Genomic DNA, 24,622 nt, shown 5'->3' with positions numbered 1-24,622 from the left:
TGTTAAATGCAAAGCAAGCATGTTGATATGCTACCTCCTTGTGATACAGCTACATTGAGTTTTGTGTAGTTCTCCACGCTTCTGCTTTGTTGCAGATCCTTTTCTCAGTCCTAATTTCTTTATTTGTTTAAAACATTAATATAGCCGCCCATTTCCTTCCTTCCTTCCTTCCTTCCTTCCTTCCTTCCCTCCCTCCTTCCTTCCTTCTTTTCTTTCATTTCTAACTTTTAAACTTCTGAAATAATTTGTTTTTTTTATTTACATAAAAAACCGTAATAAAAAAAAGAGAGAACTCTCAGTTGTCTCCCTGTCTCCTTACAGGTGGGATCTGCTGGTTACAGCAAGGATGGGAAGCCAAGTGCACGATGATTCTCCAAATGGGGGTCACTTGGGAAGAGTGTTGTGGCAATGGAAATACAGACATGGCCTGGTCAAATTACTCACACCCGGACAACAAGATCGGCCTTCTTAGGATCTTGGGCCTTGTGAGCTGCCACCCCTGCAAAGGTAAAATCTTTTGTAACTTGTTTTAAGCGCTGGATCCTAACTCGTCCTATGAAGCCAAGAGTGATCTCTCCGAAACTGAAAAGTCCCAGATTTACCCATTACAATTAGAGGTGGGTTCCATATAATTTTACCACCAGTTCGCCGTGCACTGAAAATGTGAGCGTGCACCTTCTGCGCAGGTGCTTTACTCGTGCACACGGCTTGCACGCATGCACATGATTTAGAAAACGTGGCTAAATAGGATGGCATAGCGCCGGGGTGGGTGGGGACCTGCAGGTTGCCACTACCAATTCGCCCAAACCGATCCAAACCGGCTGAATACTACCATTGATTACAGTATTCTTGACTTGGCTTCAGGGTCTCTAGGCCAGCGATGATGACGAACCTTTTTTAGCTCACGTGCCATAAATGTGGGGAGCGCAGAGGGGTCGTGGGTGGGCATGCCGCACCCATAATGCAATGCACGACCCTCCAGCGAGCATGTGCGCACTACAGGCGCGACCCCCCCACTTTTTGCATCCTTTTTCGCCCTCCCCAGGCTCCAGAGGCTTTATAGGAGCCTGGGGAGGGCGAAAAAAGCCTTCACTCCCACCGGAGCCCCCCCGGAGGCTTCAGGGACCTTCAGGAGGCTTCCCTGAAGCCTCCAGAGGGCAAAAAAAGACCCTACGAACAAACCAGAAGTGACTTCCCATTTGCTTGGAGGGTCATTTTGAGTGCTCCGGAGGCTTCAGGGACCTTCAAGAGGCTTCTCTGAAGCCTCCGGAGCACTTAAAACAACCCTCCGAGCAAACCGGAAGTCCGTTCCTGAACTTCCGGTTTGCCCATAGGGCTGGTTCTTTGCACCCCAGAGGCTTCAGGGAAGCTCATGAAGCCTCCAGAGGGCCTCTGGAGCCTAGGGAGGGCGAAAAATGGCTTTAAAAAAAGGGTGAACAGCTGGCCCGCACACACATGGGCGCAGGCCAGCTGACAGGGCAGCACTTTGTGTGCCCTGACAAATGGCTCCGTGTGCCACCTGTGGCACGTGTGCCATAGGTCCGCCATCCCAGCTCTAGGCTCTTCCTTTAAATGACGAATATCCCAGAATTTTGGGGTAGAACAGTGTTTCTCAACCTCAACGACTTTGAAAGCCGAGGTGGTGCAGTGGTTAGGGTGCAGTACTGCAGGCCACTTCAGCTGACTGTTATCTGCAGTTCAACGGTTCTAATCTCACCGGCTCAAGGTTGACTCAGCCTTCCATCCTTCCGAGGTGGGTGAAATGAGGACCCAGACTGTGGGGGCGATATGCTGACTCTGTAAACCGCTTAGAGAGGGCTGAAAGCCCTATGAAGCGGTATATAAGTCTAACTGCTATTGCTATTGCTATTGAAACATGTACACTTCCACTTCCATAATCCCCAGCCAACAATTAGTAATCTCTACAAATAATGCTTGCTTAATGATTGCTCAATTAGTGAACATTTGAAGTTACGACCAACCCTGTATTTAAAGCCCAAATTTTGAAATCCTGATGGTCACAGACACACATGTGATCACATTTTGGCTGCTTGGCAACCGAATTACATTTACGGCTGTTTGCAGCATCCCGGAGTCACAAGACCACATTTTTTGGCATTTTTTACTGGGTTCCCAGTGCTTACTTCCCGTTTCCAGCAAAAACAATGCCCATTGGGCCTGATGGATTCATTTAACAACCACCGCATTTGCTTAAGACCGTGGCATTCATTTAACAACCGCGGTATACATTTAATGATTGCCAGAAAAACAGTAATAAAATTGGCCTCCTGCTTAACAACTGCCAGGTATAATTCTGGGCTCAATTACTGTTGTAAGTTATCATATTCCTATCGGGTTACACAGACACGTTATAAACCTTATTTCAACCCTGCGCTACTGTACAAATATTCTCCTTTATAGGTTATAAAATTTGAATGAGGGTTGGCTCTGGATTTTGGCTAATTAGCTGCATAAGCCACAGGGAAAGACAGCTGGTCCTCAATTAGTGGCTTGTAAAAACAGGCTAGACAGCCACCTATAACGGAGCAGATTTCCTGCATCAGCAGAGGGTTCGGCTAGATGACCCTTGAGGACCCCTTCTATAATTAGAAGCTACCTCGTTACTGATCTTTTAAAATGGCTCATCATTAGCACATTTACTCTATTTATTATACCATTCCCCCACTTTCAATCCTAATCAAGAAGCAGCCAACTTTCTTTATTTTTATTTCTCATATTTTTTTATCACCAGCCAATCCCCACTTAGCAGCGATTCACTTCTAAACTCATTCAACTTTATGTTTAATATAATGTTTTAATTTTAATGATTAAACTTTTAATGCACAACCTCTTTTGTACTTTTAACGTTCTAATTGTCATTATAAAACAATGTTATAATCTTGTAAGCCACCGAGAGTCCCTTGACAGTGAGATGGGAAGTAAATAAATTTAATTAATAAACAGAGGTACATCATGGGATGACCCTTCCCTTAAACGTGCAAAGGCACTGGGACTATTCCTACAGTTCAGGTTAGTGAAGATTTATTGGGCAACATAATAAAAGCACAATACACAACATAATACAGAACTGCTGACTTACAACAGTTCATTTAGTGACTGTTTAAGGTTACAACGACACTGAAAAAGCTGAGTTATGACCCTTTTTCAGACATGTGACCAGCAGTGGGTTGCTGCCGGTTTTACTACCGGTTCGCAACCCCCGCATGCGTGGGATGCAATGGTGGGTTGCAGGGGGTACGCCGCGGTACGGATGTATTGGAGCCTGCCTGGAGCACCGGGTACCGTTCTGGTATGGTGCTCAGAAGGGCCCACCCGCCCGCCCGCCCCAGCTCCTTACCTGTCCTTTAAGTCTTTGGCGCTTCGGCGCACGCACATATGGCCCCTGCGCGATGCTCCGCTGAGCAGCTGGGGTGTTGCAGAGGCTTGCAGAGGCGTCGCAGGGAGGTATGACGCATGTGTGCGCCGCACGTCCATGTGGGAGATGCTGGGCCCGTTCCAATTTTACCGACTGGAACGGGATCCAGAACCCACCACTGGTGTGATGTTCAATGTCATTTGTTCTTCATGCATGCCCATAACAATTTGCAGTGAACTGCACACACGCAGTCACTTAAGATAAGACCAAAATGGCGGCGGCCCAGCGGTGGCGAGGGAACCAGTTCGGGGACGTGCCAAGCCTGGGTCGCTGCTGGTTCTGTGACCCAGGCCTGAATTCCACTACTGTGCCGAACCGTGGGAGCAACCCACCTCTGATGTGACCATGGCAGCATGGTCCCCTGATCAAAAAGACAATACAGGTAACCCTTGACTTATGACCACAATTGAGGGCAAAATTTCCATTCCTAAGCGAGGGCAGTTGTTAAATGAGCTTTGCCCCATTTTACGATCTTTTTCGCCGTGGCTGTTAAGGAAATCAATCCAGTTGTTAAGGAAACTGTGCGGGCGTTACATGAACCTGGCTTCCCCCATTGACATTGCTTGTTGGAAGCTAGCTGGGAAGGTTGAACACAGGAGTGGGCTGCTACGGGTTCACCCTGGTTCAGGAGAACCTGTGGCTAACATTATGGCCGGTTCAGAGAACCTCCAAATCCCACCCCTAGCTGGGCCCGCCCACTCCTCCCCTCCCAGGAGTCTCCATGTGGCCCGTTTTTGATGCGAGGTAAATGCAGGGCCTGCATGGAAGGAGAAACAGGGCACCCGGGAAGGCCTTCAGAGCCCGGGGGAGAGGGGTGGGTTTCAACCGGTTCACGGTGGTCCCTGCGAACCAGTTGGTCGGCAAACCCGGAAGTAAGTAACTTCCGGGAACGGTGAAGGGCCCACCCGCCCGCCAGCGCTCCTTACCGGTCTTTGAAGGCTTCTGCGCTTCCACGCAGGTGCATGGCACATACAGCGCCTGCGCGAGTCTCCGCGAGCAGCTGGAGCATCGCGCAGGCGCTAAGACGCATGCATAAACTGCGCGTGTGCACGAGGACGATGCCGGCCCTGTTCCAACCGAACCGGTTGGAACGGGATTAGCAACCCACCCCTGCCGGGGGAAGCAATTTTTGCCCTTCCAGAAACTCAAGGAAAGCTTCCGGAGCCTGGGGAAGGTGAAAATGCTCCCCCCCCCAACACCATGGTGCAGGAGACTGACTAGGCCAGGCCCACCATGCCCACACCAGTGGTGGGTTCCGGATTCTGTTTCAACTGGTACAGTTGGAACGGCTCCGGCATCACCCAAATGGATGTGCGTGGCCCGCGCAAGCGTTGTACTTGCCTGTGACGTTTCCGCAAGCCTCTGTGACGCTCCAGCTGCTCGGCAGAGCGTTGCACAGGCGCCGTACTCACCATGCACGTGCATGGAAGTGCCAAAGGCTTAAAGGACAGGTAAGGAGCTCAGGCGGGTGGGTGGTGCCCTCTGGAGCACTGTACCGGAAGGGTACCCGGTGCTTTGGGTAGGCGCCGGTACACCCATACCGGGGCGTACCGCCTGCAAAGCCACCACTGGCGCACACCCACCCAGCAACCAGGCAGAGAACCCGCTGCTGAATTTTTTGAAGCCCAACTCCTGGTTGCACATGTTGATCACATGACCCTGGGACACTGCAACCGTCATAAACACATGCCAGTTGCCAAACACCTGAATTTTGATCACATGACCATGGAGATGCTACAATGGTCATAAGGGTGAAAAATGGTCATAAGTCACTTTTCTCGGGGCCATCTTCAAAAACACATGGTTGTAAGTCGAGAACTACTTATAATGTGAACGCTACAGGTAAAAACCTCCTGATTTCTCTTCCCTTTTCTGACTGTTCTCAATGTCCTATTTCACAAAAGGCTCAGGGTTACGGATAGTGCAGTAATGCGAAACTTTTTGACACTGAGTGCTGAAAAGGCCGGGTGGAAATGTCGCGCATGCGCGCCCTCATCAGGGTCACCGTCTGGGTTCTAGCATGCATATGCGCCCGACAACTTCTGGGTTCTAGCATGCATATGCACCCGACAATCAGCTGGCCAGGGGGGCATGCGCAGGCCGGTTTTTGGCAGTGCCATGCGTGCAAAGGGATCACGCTCTGGAAGAGAACAGAATTAGAATAGAATAGAATAGAATTTTATTATTTGTATGCCGCCCTTCTCCGGGAGGACTCAGGACGGCGAACAATTCAAGGGGGAAAAAGGGGAACATAAAAAACAAAATACAAATAATAAAAGTAAACAACAGTCGCACAACCATACATGTCGAGAGGGGAGGGAACTCATCACCCCCAGGCCTGTCGGCAAAGTCAGGTTTTGACGGCTTTTCGGAAGGCCTGGAGAGAGGTGAGGGTCCGAATCCCTGCGGGGAGTTCATTCCAGAGGGCCGGAGCTGCCACAGAGAAGGCCCTCCCCCGGGTAATAGCCAGGTGGAATTGGCTGGTAGATGGCACCCGGAGGAGGTGAGATCTAATGGGTCTGTGGGAGGTAATTGGCAGCAGGCGGTCTCTCAATTCTTTATTGGACCCACAAATGTGGACACACAGGGATTTCTTTTTCTCCTGTGCACAAGTTCTCACTGTACATACAAACAACAAGTGATAAATCGTGATCATATCATAAATATACATTCATCCTAAATCAAAAGACACAACACTTAGCGTTAACCAATTTCGTTGTATTTAAGTACAATGACAACAAAGATTACGCTTAAACTTTGGAATATTTGATATAAAGGGACGTTAAAACAACTATAGTCATATGAAGGATGAGGTATGACGGTAGTAATATAGATAAATATACCTGATGTAAATTATTATACTTGATATGAATCATAGGGGATGACGGTGGAAGGGATGCACGAAAGTTATTTGTAACCAATTGACACACTTTTTACAATTTGTAATGGAAGATGATTTTAATGGTGTTTGTTGTGTCTTGTTTGTGTTTATTCAAAAATAAAAGTAAAGATTATACTTAGTGCTAGTCACAGGATACTAAATAAGCAATCAATATAAATCACACTAGGATGCTAAATAAAACAATGAAAATCGTAAGATACAGGCAACAAAGTTATAATCAAAAGAAGACAAGGAGATAGGTAATAGGAAGGATGAGAAGAATAATAGTAATACAGCTTTACTAGATAGTTTGACACTGTTGTGGGAATTAGTTATTTTTTAGCAGAGTGATGGCAAGGGGGGGAAACCGTCCTTGTGTCTTGTTGCTCTAACATGATACGCCCTATAGCTATGATGGTGAACCGATGGCACGCATGCCACGGGTGGCACACAGAGCCCTCTCTGTGGGCATGCCAGCCGTTGCCCCAACCCAGCTCCGCTGTGCATCCACGTGTGCCGAACTTCCGGGTTTTCAGCATGTATGGGTTCGCTATCACAGGGATGGGGTATCACTTGCTGTTCCCTGCAAGGAGCTTAATTTAGGTGGTCCTCAACTTACAACAGTTCGTTTAGCGACTGTTCGAAGTTAAAACAGCACTGGAAAAAAATGACTTACAGTATGACCATTTTTCACACTTACGACCATTGCAGCATCTCCAGGGTCAACTGATCCAAATTCAGGGACTTGGCAATTATGTTTGTTGATTGTTGCAGTACCCTGAGGTCATGTGATCCACCTTCTGACGAGCAAAGTCAGTGGGGAAACCCAGATTCCCTTAACAACTATGTTACTGATTTTAACACTTGCCGGGATTCACTTGACAACTGTGGCCAGAAAGGTCATAAATTGGGGAAACACTGGCAGGGGGCTCAATTGTGATCATAAATTGAGGATTACCAGTAGAACTTCCATGGAGGGGTGCAGTCTACCCTTCCTCTTTCTGAGTCCCACCCTCAATACAATAGAATACAATACAATAGCAGAGTTGGAAGGGACCTTGGAGGTCTTCTAGTCCAACCCCCTGCCTAGTTTCTGAGTCCCACCCTCAATACAATAGAATACAATACAATAGCAGAGTTGGAAGGGACCTTGGAGGTCTTCTAGTCCACCCCCCTGCCTAGGAAGGAAACCCTATATCGTTCCAGACATCCAACATCTCCAACATCTTCTTAAAGATTTCCAGTGTTGGGGCATTCACAACTTCTGGAGGCAACTTCTGTTCCACTGATTAATTGTTCTGTCAGGAAATTTCTCCTCAGTTCTAAGTTGCTTCTCTCCTTGATTAGTTTCTACCCATTGCTTCTTGTCCTCAGGTGCCTTGGAGAATAGCTTGACTCCCTCTTCTTTGTGGCAACCCCTGAGATATTGGAAGACTGCTATCATGTCTCCCCTAGTCCTTCTTTTCCTCCTCACTTTTTGCTCCCCCACTTCATTTGTCTGGCTAACATCAGAAAGACACCTTTGGACTTCAAAGATTCTCCCTTCGACTTCGTCCCCGTAAGCATCAGACAAAATGTCCTTCAAAAAAGAAATAATAATAATAATAATTAAAAACAAAAACGGGACAGCCCTCAACTTGGTTGTCAGCCAGCCTTCTCCCAGACTTCCAGAAAGGCCCACACACGTCTCCTCCAGACTCCTGTGCTTTGGGGAAATGAGTTTTCGCACACCTCGCCCGCCTGCTTTGAACCCCGCCAGACAGTTTTTGCCCGGGGGGGTCCCCCAGTCACACAATGCACCCGTTTGTCTCCCTCCTCGCCTGTAGTCCAACAAGGCATATATTTCCCTCGTTCCCCACCTCTCCTGTTCCCCCCCAGACAGTTTTTCTTCTGATTTGTTGTTTGTTCTTGTTTTTTATGTCACGGAAGCTCGGTGTGAAACAGGGAAGCCCATTGTCTGATAAAAAGCTTTCTCTAGGATCCTTTCCAGCCGACGTGACTCTCCTTCTTTTGGATCCTCGGCAATACACTTTCCCAGCGATTGTCTGATCATGCAGACGCGTCTTTGCAATTTGGGGGAGTTCTTCCTTTGACACAGCTGGGTTGGAATGGAGGGTTTTGCCTGCATTCAGACCAGGGGTGGGTTCCGGCAGACACTACTGCCAGTTCATTCGTGGTTGCGCTGTGCGTGCATGCACAGTGCAATAAAACTTGTTCTGCGCATGCGCAGAAGCGGAAAACAAGATGGCGGTGCCCACAGCGCCATCGGGAGAACCAGTTTGGGGGTGTGGCAGGCCTGGGTTGCGACCCAGGCCACCAAACCGGTTCAGCCGAACCGGTCCGAGCCGGTAAGAAGCCACCACTGATTCAGACGTGTTGGAAAGCACATTGTGGGCCTGAGAATGGCCTTGGTGCAGGTACCAGAGGAGACAGAACTGGTCCAGTGGACAAGGGTCAGCCCATCGGTGGCTGGTCAGTAGTGCATATTTGTCAAGTATGATGGCCTTGAACCTGGACCAGGAAATCCCAGGTGCAGATCCTTATGAGAATGTGGAAAACATCAGCTGTTCCCTTCTGAATTCCTACAGACAGAAAGAGGGAGGGAGAGGGAGGGAGAGGGGAAGGGAGGGTGGGAGAGATATATATTCATGAGTTCACCATTTGAAACTTCCCCAAACAGCTTCTGATAAACAACACCAGTGGGAGAAACCTGATTCCCTTAACAGCTATGTGGTTCACTTAACAACTGCAGGGATAAAATTAACAAACGTGGACAAAAAAAGTTGCAGAATCGAACACAACTCACTTAACAACCACTTTGCATAGCGACTAAAATTCTGCTCTCAGTTGTGTTCACAAATAAAGGACTAACTATACATTCCTATCCGTTGGGGTGATTCTTTTCATTGTTCGTGCTATTATCAACGGAATGTTTTTATGATTTTAATATTAAGCTCAAGAGGCGGGATTCAGTTATTTTGATACACACACACACACACACACACACACACACCACATACCCATCCCCTAAATTCTGCTGAAGGTGTTACCTAGCCTGCTAATGAAATGTTCGGAAATCAACCCACAAACTCAGAGAACGAACCTTCACCCTCATCCTACACCTGAACTATAGATACTTGCCACTATTGCGCGCGCGCGCGCACACACACACACACACACACACACACTTTGTAGAATACAATACAATACAATACAATACAATACAGAATACAGAATAGGGTGTCAGAATAGGGTAGAGTAGAGTAGGGTAGGATAGGATAGGATAGGATACAATACAGTACAATACAATACAATACAATGCAATACAAAATAGAACAGCATAGAATAGAATATAGAATACAGAATACAGAATGTAGAATAGAAAATAGAATGTAATATATAATATATAATATATAATATATAATATAGAATATATAATATATAATATATAATATATAATATATAATATATAATATAGAATATAGAATATAGAATATAGAATATAGAATATAGAATATAGAATATAGAATATAGAATATAGAATATAGAATATAGAATATAGAATATAGAATATAGAATATAGAATATAGAATATAGAATATAGAACAGAACAGCATAGAATTCTTTATTGGTCAAATGTGATTTGGCACCCAAGTAATATTATTTATAATAGAATATTAAACATTATTATATTATAATTTATAAAGGAATATCATTTATAAAGAAAGCCATTTATAAACGATTTGTCCTTCTCCACTTCTTGAGATGCACCCTGATGTACACTTCTTCTAACAGTGGTTGGCACTTTGTTTTTCTTTCTTCACCCAGAGTCCTGCGAAGGGGTGGACTGTGGAGCAGGCAAGGTTTGCAAAATGAAGCATGGACGCCCGCAGTGCGTCTGTGCTCCCGATTGCACCAACCTTCCCAGGAAGCTTCAAGTGTGCGGCTCCAACGGTTTCACCTACCAAGATGAATGTGAGCTTCTCATGGCCAAATGCAAAGGGCAGCCTGACGTGGAGGTCATGTATCAAGGACAATGCAAAAGTGAGTGTTGTCTCTCTTCCATGGCTGTTTCTGATCTCCAGGCAGAGAATCTCGCACTGTGGAGTCCTTGGTGAGGTCTCTGAGCCTGGTGGTTGCCTTGCAGAGCATCACTGATGACGTTACCTAGTTGGGTAATAAAATGACTACAGGTATTCCTCGGCTTACGACCACAACTGAGCCCAAAGTCTCTGTTTGCTAAGTGAGACAGTTGTTAAGTGAATTTTGCCCGCTTTTACAACCTTCCTTGCCTCCGTGATTAAGTGAATCACTGCAATTTGTTAAGTTATTAACACGGTTGTTAAATGAATCTGGCTCCCCCATTGACTTTGCTAGTCAGACAGTCTAAAAATGACTCCAGGACACTTCAACTGTCATAAATATGAAGCAGATCTGAATTTTGATCACAGAATAGAATAAGGAATAAGAATAAGAATAAGAATAAGAATAAGAATAAGAATAAGAATAAGAATAAGAATAAGAATAAGAATAAGAATAAGAATAAGAATAAGAATAAGAATAAGAATAAGAATAAGAATAGAATAGAATAGAATAGAATAGAATAGAATAGAATAGAATAGAATAGGAGTGGAGTGGAGTGGAGTAGAATGGAGCGGAGCGGAACGGAACAATAACAAGAACAACAAGAACAAGAACAAGAACAAGAACAGAACATAATTCTTTATTGGCCAAGTGTGGACACACAAGGATTTTTTTTTCTCCTGCGCATAAGTTCTCAGTGTCCATACAAACAACAAGTGATACATCATGATCATATCATAAATATACATTCATCATAATAGCAATAGCAATAGCAGTTAGACTTATATACCGCTTCATAGGGCTTTCAGCTCTCTCTAAGCAGTTTACAGAGTCAGCATATCGCCCCCACAGTCTGGGTCCTCATTTCACCCACCTCGGAAGGATGGAAGGCTGAGTCAACCCTGAGCCGGTGAGATTTGAACAGCCGAACTGCAGATAACAGTCAGCTGAAGTGGCCTGCAGTACAGCACTCTAACCACTGCGCCACCTCGGCTCATAAATCACAAGTTACAACACTTTTGTTGTATTGAAGTACAATGACAGTAAAGATTACACTTAGTGATAGTCACAGGATACTAAATAAGCAATCAACATAAATCACATTAGGCTGCTAAATAAAACAATGAAAATCGTAAGATACAAGCGACAAAGTTATAGTCAAAAGAAGATAAGGAGATAGGTAGATTTGATCCTGGCTTTGTTATTTTTATAAATAATTCAAGGCGGCCAATATACACGTAGTCTTCAATTTACCACCGGTCGCTCAGTGACTGTTCCATGGACCCCCGAAAAGTACTTATGTCCCAGATTCTAAGTTCTGACGCCTCGACCCCCACCCCACAGTCGTAGCCAAAAGCATCCACTGAGGACAGTGTATTCGCTTAGCGATCATGTTGTTCACTTAACAACTGACACACACAAAAATGTCATAAAATCAGACTGGTTACGAGAGGACCTCGATTTACGATCATCAAAATACACGATAGAAATTTTGAGCTCCACTGTGGTCATAAGTTGAGATTTACCTGTAACGTTCATTCCTATTCCTATTCCAATTTCCTCACAACAACCCTGTGAGGTGAGTTGGGCTGAGGAACAGTGACTGATCCAAGATCACCCAGCCAGCTTTTATACCTCAGGCGGGACTAGAACTCACCCTCTCCTGGTTGTAGACTTATGGCCACTAATGGTCACCATGATTGTAAAAAAGATGTGGAGACTCTAGAAAGAAGAAGGCAGAGAAGAGCAACAAAGAGGATTAGGGGACTGGAGGCCAAAACATATGAAGAACGGTTGCAGGAACTGGGGATGTCTAGTTTAATAGAAAGAAGGACTAGGGGAGACATGATAGCAGTCTTCCAATATCTCAGGGGTTGCCACAAAGAAGAGGGAGTCCAGCTATTCTCCAAGGCACCTGAGAGTAGAACAAGAAGCAATGGGTGGAAACTAATCAAGGAGAGAAGGAACTTAGAACTGAAGAGAAATTTCCTGACAGTTAGAACAATTAATCAGTAGAACAACCTGCCTCCAGAAGCTTTGAGTGCTCCAACACCGGAAGTTTTTAAGAAGATGTTGGTTAACCATTTGTCTGAAATGTATACGGTTTCCAGGCGAGGGTTGGAGTAGAAGACCTCCAAGGTCCCATCCAACTATTCTATTCTATTCTATTCTATTCTATTCTATTCTATTCTATTCTATTCTATTCTATTCTATTCTATTCTATTCTATTCTATTCTATTCTATTCTAATCAAACTGCCTCTTAATATATTGGCCGCATTCAAACCTGGTTTCTGAAAACAACTCAGTTTTCTAAGTTCACAGAGCTTAAACAATAGCAATAGCAATAGCAGTTAGACTTATATACCGCTTCATAGGCCTTTCAGCCCTCTCTAAGCGGTTTACAGAGTCAGCATATTGCCCCCAACAACAATCCGGGTCCTCAGGATGGAAGGCTGAGTCAACCCTGAGCCGGTGAGATTTGAACAGCCGAACTGTAGAACTACAGTCGGCTGAAGTAGCCTGCAGTGCTGCATTTAACCACTGCGCCACCTTGGCTCTGACCCCTAAGCCCGTGATAGCGAACCCATGGCATGCGTGCCACAGAGGGCACACGGAGCCATTTCTCAGGGCAAGCAAGGCGTTGCCCTGTCAGCTGGCCAGCGTGCATGCACGCGCTGGCCAACTGACTTTGGCTTTCTTTTGAGGCTGTTTTTCGCCCTCCAGAGATTTCCCTGAAGCTTCCAAAGTGTGAAAAACTGGCCCTAGGGGAAAATTGGAAGTTCAGGAACACACTTCCGGTTTGCTCGTAGGGGTGTTTTTTGCCCTCCAGAACCTTCAGGGAAGTCTCCTGAAGGCCCCCGAAGAGTCCAGAGGGCGAAAAATGGACTTATGGGGAACCCGGAAATTCAGAAATGGTGACTTCCAGTTTGTCGGTAGGGCCGATTTTCGACCTCTGGAGCCTTCAAGGGCCCTCAGGAGGCTTCCCTGAAGGCTCCGGAGGGCAAAAAACCACCCTATGTTTTTCGCCTGCCGGAGCCTTCAGGTAAACTTTCTGAACGCTCCGGAGGTCGAACATCGGCCCTTCTGACAAACCGGAAATCACCATTCCTGAACTTCTGGGTTCCCCGTAGGTCCATTTTTTTGCCTTCCGAAGGCTTGAGGGAAGCTCCTGAGGCCTCCGGAGGGTGTCCAGGGGGGCTGTAGAGGTCTTTTTCACCCTCCCCAGGCTCTTAGAAAGCCTATGGAGCCTGGGGAAAGCTAAAAAAACTGCGGCAAAAGTGGGGTGGGTGGGTTTCTGATCGTACGCATGTGCCTGCGCGGGGGGGGGGGGTTGCATGCATAGCATTGCCCCCCTATGCTCCCCCAGCTTTTGGCACGGCAGCCAAAAAAGCTTTGCCATCACTGCCCTAAGCCAACCTGACGAATTAGGTCTGCAGAACAGACTGATCCATAAATATCTAACCATGATTCATCATATCTAGAGTTTGGCCTGACCTGATTAAACACTGGCCCCTTGGAGCTTCTGTGTACCCATTGGTACCCATTTATCTACTATGGCATCCACATAAGAGTCAAAACTTCTGAATAATATCCTGTGTGTTGAGCAATGTGGAGAGTTTGCTTCCAGTTAATTTTGCACAAAATAAATACCCCAAAATAAGACTTGGTGTGTAAAAAGAAGGATATTAATTTTATTTCCTGCAATTTTTGTTTTGGGGAGCATCACACAATGCTTCACAATACTTTTCACTTGGGCAAAAACCACTATAAAATGAATAGGTTCCTGGTGTGTGGTTTAATATTTTTTTCCTTGACACATAGGTTTTTTTTTATTAAAAAAAACGAGGTTTGTCAGACAATGGAAAATGCCTGAGATTTTTGTCTGTACACTAAATTAAAGCGACAGTGTCTTAAGTCTTCTCTGCTGGAAATTCTATTATAAAAAGTGGACGGGAGAATGAATGGTCATATTATTAGATGGGATAAATTCCTAAGTTTATGACATTCAAAGATGCTGCCTTGAACCAGATGTCTTTGAAAGGGATATTAAAAGATGAAGTCTCCAGATCAGTGATTCTCAACCTTAGTAAGTTTTAAGATAGATGGACTTCAGCTCCCAGAATTCCCCAGCCAGCATGCTGGGAGTTGAAGTCCACCCACCTTAAAGTTGTCAAGGTTGAGAAAAACTTCAGATTAAGATGTGTCTTAATATCACATAATGGGATCAACAATGGGAAAGAGGATATTGCCCTCATGCTATTTTTCATGATAATAGAATAGAATAGAATAGAATAGAATAGAATAGAATCGGCATACATTATGAAATGAGATTTTCCTGCATACAGCTCTCACCTCCAATATACACTACAAATCCATGACAGAATAAACAAACAAACAAACAAATACAAAATTAAGCATATACCTGCATATATTATATGACACAGAGAAGCAACTAATCTAGTTTGGATGTACATGCCGAGAAAAACAAAAATCTTTCAAGTTTACCAGACGGATGGCCATATAGGGAATGCTGCAGTGGTGGGATTCAAATAATTTAACACCTGGTTCTCTGTCCTAATGACCAGCTGGGTAGGCATGGCTCGGTGGTCATATGACTGGTTGGGCATGGCCAACTCAATGTCACTCAGGTCAATGGGCACTTCGCCTTAGCTGTTATAATGTCACAAGGGTTAACCGGAGAGGCAGTTTCTGTAAGCAGGGCAACAAAGATTAGGCTAGAAACAACACCAGAATGTTTCCTTCCTGCCTTCCTTACAGGATTAGCCCTATAAAGTGGAAAAAAACAAAAGGAGATTTCTTCCAACAACCAGTTCTCTGAACTGCTTAGAAAGTTAACAACCGGTTCTCCCGAATAGGTGCGAACTGGCTGAATCCCACTACTGGAATGTCGGCCTCCTCGGACATTTTATTATTTTATTGATTTATTTCAATTTATATGGCCACTCATCCCGATACCATGACTCTGGGCATCCTTTTATTGTGTTCCATAGGAATGGAAGGAACCTCCATGTCAAGAGACAGTCTACCTCCCAAGGTTGATCTCAATGTCTTTCTTTGCAACAGAATCTTGCTCCAGTGTGGTCTGCCCCGGAACCCACACCTGCGTGGTGGACCAGACCGGGAGTGCCCACTGTGTGATGTGTCGCGTTGAACCCTGTCCAGATCCCACCAGCCTGGACCACACAATCTGTGGGAATAACAATGTGACCTACCCTTCTACCTGCCACCTACGGCGAGCCACCTGCTACTTCGGTCAATCCATAGGGATCCGGCATTATGGAAGGTGTACATGTAAGTCTGGTTTTGCTAGGGGGAAACTTAGTGTTGGAAGTGTTGGTCCTTCTGGGTTCAGTTCCAAGAGGGGAGAAAGACACTGGAAACATGGTGGCTGTTTAGAAAGATGGTTTTAATGGTGGATAGGATCACATGGCTTGAGATGCTGGGGGGAAAGGGAAGAGATGCTTAGAGAGCCTGAGTTTTATACCCTCTCTTGGGACCCACCTTGGAGCTTCCTGTTCCTGTGTAAGAAATGTATTCTGATTGGTGGTCAGGCTCTCAGGGGGCGGGGGTCTTGGCTATCTTTGTAGGCTGTCTGTCTTTTGAGTCCCAAGCTTGGTTGAGCTGTTGATGTAATGAAAGGGCTTTGGGATTCCTATTATGGCTCTGCCTGAAGGAGGCAGATCTTTGTTATGTAGAATAGACTGTGTCAGCCATGCCTCCTTCAATATATAAGAAAGAAAAACCTCAACTCCATTTGAATAGAGATAAAGTACTTTTACTAGATAGGAATTGAAAGCAGCGAAAAGGAAAGCAAGATCTGAGCCAGAAAGGCACAAACACGTATATATCCAATGATTGCCCAGCCCTCTCCCTCCAGTTACCCCAGCCCAGTGTCCAATCTGCAACTCCCTAAGGTGTCATGTGGGGTGGATCTTCTAAGGGCCTCATCAGGTTGGTATGCGAGACGGTTGGCCTTGACCAAGTCCAAATAATCAGCCATCCGCATGCGCAGAGGATGATGGTGAGAACAAAACTCCCTTTCCCAGTACCATGCCCCCACCCTCCCCGTTTCTATGGCAGCCGATAGCAAGCAAGCGAAGCAGAGGCTGACATCCTGGCTCAGGCCTTAATGGCCCATTGACAAAGGTTGTGGGAGCTGAGTTTCTGCCTCCCTTTTGGGGGAAATATTCTGCTTTTAAACATTTCCTAAGGTATTTCATTTCTCTAGGAGACGGGTGGGTCCTATCTTCCTACTCCAGCATGGCATGAGTGAGTTTGCACCAAAGAGCCGGAGATCTTGTCGTTTCAGGGGTACTCACTGGAGAGGGGTCAAAAATGTCAAGATGGCAGCCACCGCGGTCTAATAGAAACCCCGCCCATTTTTAAACATGTGTTATGATTTTGATTGCTTGGTGGTGATTACCATCTTGATTTTTGCAAGGGGGGGGGGCTCCCAGGAGAAACTCCTTCAGCAATTCACAATTCCTTCCGGGTTTGCACCCCAATGTCAAACACTATGATTGTCCCAAATCTGGACAGTCTTATTTTACTCAAAACTGGAAGGGGGAGCATTCTCCCTTTGAATTTTAAATTTAGAGGGAGCAATTATGGGAAACAAACATGTTTCCCAGGCAAGTTTTAAGGGAAAAGGTTCATTGCTCTCGACAGCAATGGGCCTCCAACAAAGAAGCATTAGCTGGCCTAGTTTAAGGACAAAATAAGACACCCGCTTTTTAAAACAAGGGGTTCAGTCTGAGGCCTTCAAGAGGTAACTTTTGTATAGTTACCATCTAAAAATGTTCAGTTTAATATTGTGATTCTCAACCTCCACGCCTGTAAGATATATGGACTTCAACTCCCAGAATTCTCCAGCCAGCAGTGCAGATTGGGGAATTCTGGGAGTTGAAGTCCCAGTCCAATTAAAGTTGCAGCTTTAGTTGGACTGGGACAACTCCCAGAATTCCCCAATCCGCATTGCATTGGTTTGATGGGAAGAAAAGCAAAAGGAATAGGTAGCACTGAATTTAATTCATTCCCTTCAGGGAAGACTATGGAGAGGGGTGTAGAAAAATTAAAATGGAAACTGCAATACAGGAGCAAAAATACATACAACATCTGTGGGCTTCACTTTTTAAAATGGCAGTGATTCGCTTAACAACAAAACAAAACCTTTCTAAAGTCAGATGCGACTCAATTAACAACTGCCTTGCTTAGCAATGGATATCCTTGTCCCAATTGCAGTCATTATGTTGAGGACTATCTGTAACGATGCCAGGCATAAAAAAAATGACTAAAAAGGACTAATTTGTTCTTTCCTTCCACAGCTCTGAATAAAAATGCCTTGGACACAGATGATGCTGAAGAGAACTACATCTGAAAATCTATTTTGGGGTGATTTCTCCAATTCCTAACGTTCAGGGGCATTATCTGTAATAATGTGCAGACTGTACATTATATACCTGGTATTTATTAAAACCAAAAGGGAAAAAATATTATTTATATAAATAGAAATCGATGTAACCTAGACATATACGCAATTCGATTCTTGAGTCATAGTTTGTACCAAGGGTATCAGGAAAGAAGGTCAAAAGAGTCAAGATGGTGGCAAGGACCAAACAATCATAGCTCCGCCCATTTAAAAAGAGGTGGGGCTTTTATCTCTCCGTTGCTGCCACCATTTTGAATTTTTTAGTCCTGCTTCTAGCAGATCCCCAAACCCCTTTCACAAAGATTTTCCTCCAAAGGTTTTCTTCCATTGTTCTAAGGAAAACCCATTTTTATCCTTTCAAAAGACTGCAAGTTTGCTTCATTCAAAATCAGGCCAATCTTCTGTCTAGAACTCCCTAAAATATTTTACTTGTCCATTTTCTTTACCTTTATTTTGTCTGTGTATATATAGTCTTGCTGTTTATTATTGCATATAGCTTCGCTCCCCAAAACCCCAGCCTCCCTCACTGCCTCATTCAACCCTCCTCTATCCAAACTTTCTGCTTCAACAAGATTTCAATAATAGTTTTCTTCTGATTTAATGAAATATTCCTTTTTTATTTCCTCTGCCTCTTTGGAGATGAACATTTCAGGTAGTCCTTGACTTACAACCATTCATTTAGTGACCAAAGTTATGACAGCCCTGAAAAAAAAGTGATTTATGACCAATTCTCACTCTTACAACCATTGCAGCATCCCCAGGGTCATACGATCAAAATTCAGGGGTTTGGCAGCTATCATGTAGTATTTAGAATAGAATAGAATAGAATAGAATAGAATAGAATAGAATAAGTTTATTTATAGGCCGCTCTTTTCCCTGAGGGGACTCAGGGCGGCTAACAACTTATATGGGAGGGGATACATACAATGACAAATAGCATAACATGTAATTAAAAATAAGCAACATTCATTCAGCATTCGGGTGGGGGCGGATTATAATCTTTACCCCCAGGCCTGACGGGATAGCCAGATCTTGAGGGCTGTGCGGAAGGTCCGGAGGGTGGTGAGGGTACGAATCTCCACGGGGAGATCGTTCCAAAGGGTCGGAGCTGCTACTGAAAAGGCTCTCCTCCGCGTAGTTGCCAGCCGGCACTGGCTGGCAGATGGCACTCGGAGGAGGCCTAATCTATGAGATCGAATGGGTCTCGAGGAGGTAATTGGCAGGAGGCGGTCTCTCAAGTACCCAGATCCACTACCATGAAGGGCTTTGTGGGTGGTAAGAAGCACCTTGAAGCGCACACGGAGATCAACAGGTAGCCAGCGCAGCTCGCGGAGGATAGGTGTTATGTGGGCGAACCGAGGTGCACCCACAATCACTCGCGCGGCCGCATTCTGGACTAGCTGAAGCCGCCGGATGCTCTTCAAGGGCAGCCCCATGTAGAGCACGTTGCAGTATTCCAGCCTAGAGGTCACAAGGGCACGAGTTATTTATGATAATTGCAGCATCCTGGGGTCATGGGAATGCCATTTGTGACCTTCCAACCCAGCTTCTGACAGTGGGGGGATCTGGATTTGCTTAACAACTGCATGAGTCACTTAACAATTTCCAATAACAACTGTGGCAAAAATCAAGTGTGTCTCGCATAATGACCGTCTTGCATAGCAGTGGAAACGTGGTCCCATTGTGGTCGTAAGTCGAGGACTACCTCTATATTCTTACACGTCTCCACTCAGAAAATTGGAAAGCTGATAAATATTCCAATTACTCTGTTTCCCCGAAAATAAGACCTCCCCGGATAATAAACCCAATCAGGCTTTGGAGTCCATGTAAGAAAATAAGCTCTCCACTGAAAATAAAATATTGCCACACAGCAGCAGCCGTGAGGTGACCACGCTCTCTGCCTTCTGCACCTCAAAAATAATAAGACCTCCCCCAAAATAAGGCCAAGCGCTTATTCCAGGGGATCACGGTAACAGGACTTCGTCATGTAAATAGGTGTGTGTGTGTATGTGTGTGGAATTGGGAGGTATCACGGTGATGATGATAGCCAGTTTTCAATCCATCTTATCTATATATCCATTTTAAATTTGTTATCTGCTTCCCTTGTAAGTGTTGTAAAATGTGTACATAGACTCCTTTCATTGACACCACGATCTTCCAGAAGTATTACACTTTTTCTTTATGTGTTTATTTCTCTATTTTTGTATGCTTGAGTCCCTGATTTTTTTTATTTTATTTTTGGGTTCCTTCAAGTCAGTCTTGATTCTTGCCGATGCCTAGACAAATCTCTACATTTTCCTTGGAAAGATTTCCAAAGTGGTTTGCCATTGTCTCCTTCATAGGGCTGAGTCAGAATGACTGGCCCAAGTCACCCAGCTAGTTTTGTGCCTAAGGCAAGAATAGAACTCCGTGTCTCTTGTTCCTAGCCTGGTACCTTAACCGGCTATCTGATATTTTTTACAAATCTTCATTTATCGGATGTAGCTCCAGGGTCTCCAACAGTGGTGAAATTCAATTTTTTTTTACTACTGATTCTATGGCCGTGGCGTGGCAGGCGTGGCGTTGCTTGGTGGGCGTGGCAGGGGAAGGATACTGCAAAATCTCCCTTCCCTTCCCCACCTCTGGGGCCAGCCGGAGGTGACATTTGCCGGTTCTCCGAACTTCTCCAAATTGCCACTACCGCTTCTCCAGAACCTGTCAGAGAACCTGCTGGATTTCACCCCTGGTGTCCACCTTTAACAAATTTAAGACCTGTGGACTTCAACCCCCAGAATTCCCCAGCCAGTTTAACGACCCCCGCACAAAAAGTTCATAAAATCCAGTTGGTAACAATTACAAATTGCCAATTGCGACCATAATGAGCAGGTTCCATTTGAAGTGTTTACTGTGTAGTATAGTTTACGGTATAGTGTTTACTATACAGAACTTAAACTAACACACACACCCCTCTCGCAGGGGTGGGCTTCAACAATTTCAGCAACGGCTTCTCTGCCCAGTTGCTGGGTGGGCGTGGCCATGGCGGGCGTGGCCTAGTTGGCCTCCTACATCACTGTGGGAGTGGGGGTGTTTTCGCCATCCCCAGGCTTCGGAGGCTTTCCTTGAGCCTCTGGGAAGTTGAAAACTGCCTCCCCTGGGCTCCGGAGGTGCTCCGGAACCCGGGAACGGGCCCAGTTCCAGCTTTCCAGAACTTCCAGGAGGCCCGTTTTTCCGCCTCCGCGAGCCTCCACCCAGGTCCGGCACTTCCTTGCATCCAAAACAGGCCACATGGAGACTCCTGGGAGGGGAGAGGCGGGATGGGAGTGGCCAGCCAGGGATAGGATTTGGAGGTTTTCCGAATGCTAGCTCAGGTTCTCCCGAACCCGGGCGAACCTGTAGCAGCTCCCCCTCCCCCTCTGCATTTTTCTTTAACAATAGGACACTCTCTTGGCTACATCAAAGAATAAGTTTTTTGGCTGAATTTGAACAATCTGAGGGGACTGAAGAAATGGGGGGGGGGAGGCCTTGCCTTGTCTTTTTGTTCTCTTTATTTCTTTCTCCTTTTTTGGGCTGAAGGGGAAAAAACTGAGGTGGTCTGCAAACAAGAATGGTTGACTGGCAATCTCCATTTTTCCCCAAACCCCAAATGAGATTGTTTTATAACATTCAGGGCAAAACAATTGAAAAGTCTGAAGGAGCCCTAATAAATTTGTTCTTTTCCTTCCTCTGAATGTCTTGTTTGTGCAAAATTATTTTAAGGGGGACTTGGATGTTGCCCCGTCATTGCAATCTACCTGACTTCATGGGAGCTTTCTCTTGTGTTTTGGGGGGAGCAACCCTCCCACGTTTTTAGTAAATTGCCTCCCTCTTTTCACCTGTAAAATCCTGACGGTTGCACAATTCAATTAATGGGAAGCCAGGGCAAGTTTCTTGCTCAAATGCGTAAACGGCAGTCGTTGTGGTTTGGGATTGTTTTGAATCAAGTGTACCAGGAGCGACAACTCTTCTACTAAAGAATTTTGGTGGGCCCCTATATTTAATTTTTCTCAAAAACAGGAACAGATGTGTCTTCTACCACTTCCAGCTTAACAAATCATCCAGCAGGCAAAGATTTATGGCTGCCGTAATTTGTTTCTGAAGCAATTGTCAAATTACTCCAGATGGGAATGGCTCTGATTTTTCAAAGGGGAAAACAGGGTTCATTCAGGCCAAATGGACGAGGCAGGGAACTTGCGGTGGTCCAGCAGTAGTTACACCACAAACAGGAGGCAGAAAACAGAGGGTCAGGAAACATCATTTCCCCACCACCCTCCAAGGAACTTACTAAAGTTAAGTAACTTCTCTTGTGGGAGGTTGCAACTTTCTGCTTGAAGGTGTTGATTCATTTTGGCTCCTGGAGAGCAAGAGGCACAATTCTATGAAAACATTAGAATAGAATAGAATAGAATAGAATAGAATAGAATAGAATAGAATAGAACAGAACAGAACAGAACAGAACAGAACAGAACAGAATTCTTTATTGGCCAAGTGTGATTGGACACACAAGGAATTTGTCTTTGGTGCATATGCCTAAAGGTGTTGATTCATTTTGGCTCCTGGAGAGCAAGAGGCACAATTCTATGAAAACACATAGAATAGAATAGAATAGAATAGAATAGAATAGAATAGAATAGAATAGAACAGAACAGAACAGAACAGAACAGAACAGAATTCTTTATTGGCCAAGTGTGATTGGAAACGTAAGGAATTTGTCTTTGGTGCATATGCTCTCTGTACATAAAAAGACAAGATACATTTGTCAAGAATCATAAGGTACAACACTTAATGACAGTCATAAGATACAAATAAGCAATCAAATACTAGGAAACAATCAATATAAATCGTAAGGATACAAGCAACAAAATTACTGTCCTGCAGTCATAAGTGGGAGGAGACAGGTGATAGGAATGATGAAAAAACTAATAGTAATAGTAATGCAGCCTTAGTGAATAGTTTGACAGTGGTGAGGGTATTATTTCCCTCATTGTGTATACATTGTGTAGTCCAGCACATTGAGAAAAAATATGAAATAAGTATTAAAATTTAGACGTTACATAAAACTCTCATCAAGACAGAATGACAGACTTGGAAGGGACCTTGTAGGTCTCCTAGCTGCAGCAGGAAACCCTGGGCCTATTCCATTTCAGATAAATGGTTGTCCAATCTCTTTTTAAAGACCTCCAGTGTTGGAGCATTCACAACTTCTGGAGGCAAGACATTCCTCTGGTTAATTGTCCTCACTGACAGGAAATTTCTTCTTAATTCTAGGTTGGTTGTCTCCTTGGTTAGTTTCCATCCATTGTTTCTTGTTCTGCCCTCAGGTGCTTTGGAAAATAGGTTGACCCTCCCTCTTCTTTGTGGCAGCCCCTGAGATATTGGAAGACTTCTATCATGTCTCCCCTAGTCCTTCTTTTCATTAAAGCTCTTCAAGAACGAAGCATCTTCAAGACGTCTTCAAGAATGATGCATCACCATCATAGTTTTTATTAGCCCTTTGTTACTTCTTGTATGTGCATTGTACTCGCTTGTACCACATTAGCAATGAGGAGGGACAGGGGAAGTTGAGTTGTTCTTTCAATTTGCAGGAGCTGCTTTATTTTTGCTCTATGGCCTGTAAAGCGCTTAAAACTCACAGCTGGTGATTGTATGAGTGGATACAGCTAATAATAAACTGTCAAAAAGTTTTGATCAATCAATAATCTTTTCAAACGAGTCGCAAATCAAAACACCTTACTGTTCTGACCCCCTCCTCCGTCCAGTAACGAAAGCCGAGTCAAGCTTAATTAGAATGTCCTTTAATAACAAGACCAGAATCTCGGTGGCTGAAAGCCAAGCAAACAAACAGGTAAGGACCTTGGCAGCAAGTCCGACAAACCTTGGCAGCAATTCAGAGAAACCTTGGCAGCAATCCAGCCTGCCAAGTTAGTTACGTTCTCTTTAGTCAATGCGTTGACTTCAGCAAGAAGGGCGTGTCACAAGCAGTCTTTTTTATAGTCTGGAGAGGAGCCTAATGACCATCAGCTGAGCGCAATTACCTCCTGTAATTGCGTAATTGTTCCTGACGCCGAGTAGCTCTTCGATGGCGTGCATCCAGGAACAACTCACTGCTGGCTTCTGGATCACTCTCCCTCGTCTCCTCCCCACTGGTCCAAGGCTCAGGCGCCACCTAGTGGCCAACCAGTCTCTCTGCGCCCTGCTCGGAGTTGGAACCCTGTCCAGGGTCCTCCACATCCTCCAGAGCCGACTCATAGGGCCCCTCGCTGTCGGAGTCTGGTGGCAGCTCCAACGGCTCCTGCTGGGCCACAACACCTTACTATCCCAGGACCAAAATATTTGGCCCGCTGATGTCTGGACACTTGAGAGGAATTCTTTCTTCAGTTTTCAAACCAGCAGAAGTGTTTCATCTTTAGGCTGCTTTCATTTCAGCAGACTTCCAAAGGCAGCTTCAGAAGAGAAGTAGGCTTATAAAAACCAGATAACTTTAAATCATAATTTTGGTCAATGCTGGGCCAGGTGATACCCAGGGAGCCTAATCTAATGTTTACCCTTGGCATTGCTAGAAGAAAGTGATGTGAACTGAGAATGCTTCATTTTTGTCAGGTTACAAGGGAGGGGGCTGGGCAAACCACTGCACAAAATCACGGCAGCGGAGAAAGCAAGATTGAATAATTTAATCTAAGGAAAAAAAGCAGTTTCATATGTTATTTTCTGCATTCAGAATAAACAAATCAATATTTCGACTTGTTGGAGGCCACC

General features: G+C 45.0%; 1 protein-coding gene across 1 annotated transcript; it reads left to right on the top strand.

Moving 5' to 3' along the window:
• The first annotated feature begins 360 nt into the window (after nucleotides 1-360).
• Nucleotides 361-23,516, top strand: FSTL3 (follistatin like 3). The gene is made up of 5 exons (XM_087703066.1): nucleotides 361-507; nucleotides 10,146-10,361; nucleotides 15,487-15,714; nucleotides 17,748-17,814; nucleotides 23,135-23,516. The coding sequence occupies exons 1-4, from the start codon at nucleotides 366-368 to the stop codon at nucleotides 17,798-17,800; spliced, it is 639 nt and encodes a 212-aa protein (XP_087559192.1). The 5' UTR covers nucleotides 361-365; the 3' UTR covers nucleotides 17,801-17,814; nucleotides 23,135-23,516.
• Nucleotides 23,517-24,622: the final 1,106 nt, after the last annotated feature.

Source organism: Thamnophis sirtalis, unplaced genomic scaffold (assembly GCF_051295495.1).
Source record: "Thamnophis sirtalis isolate CommonGarterSnake01/CBP01778 unplaced genomic scaffold, rThaSir2_p1.2 scaffold_1, whole genome shotgun sequence".
Classification (NCBI taxonomy): domain Eukaryota; kingdom Metazoa; phylum Chordata; class Lepidosauria; order Squamata; family Natricidae; genus Thamnophis; species Thamnophis sirtalis.
Note: the sequence above shows the minus strand (reverse complement) of the source record. Positions and strands in the feature narration are given on the sequence as shown.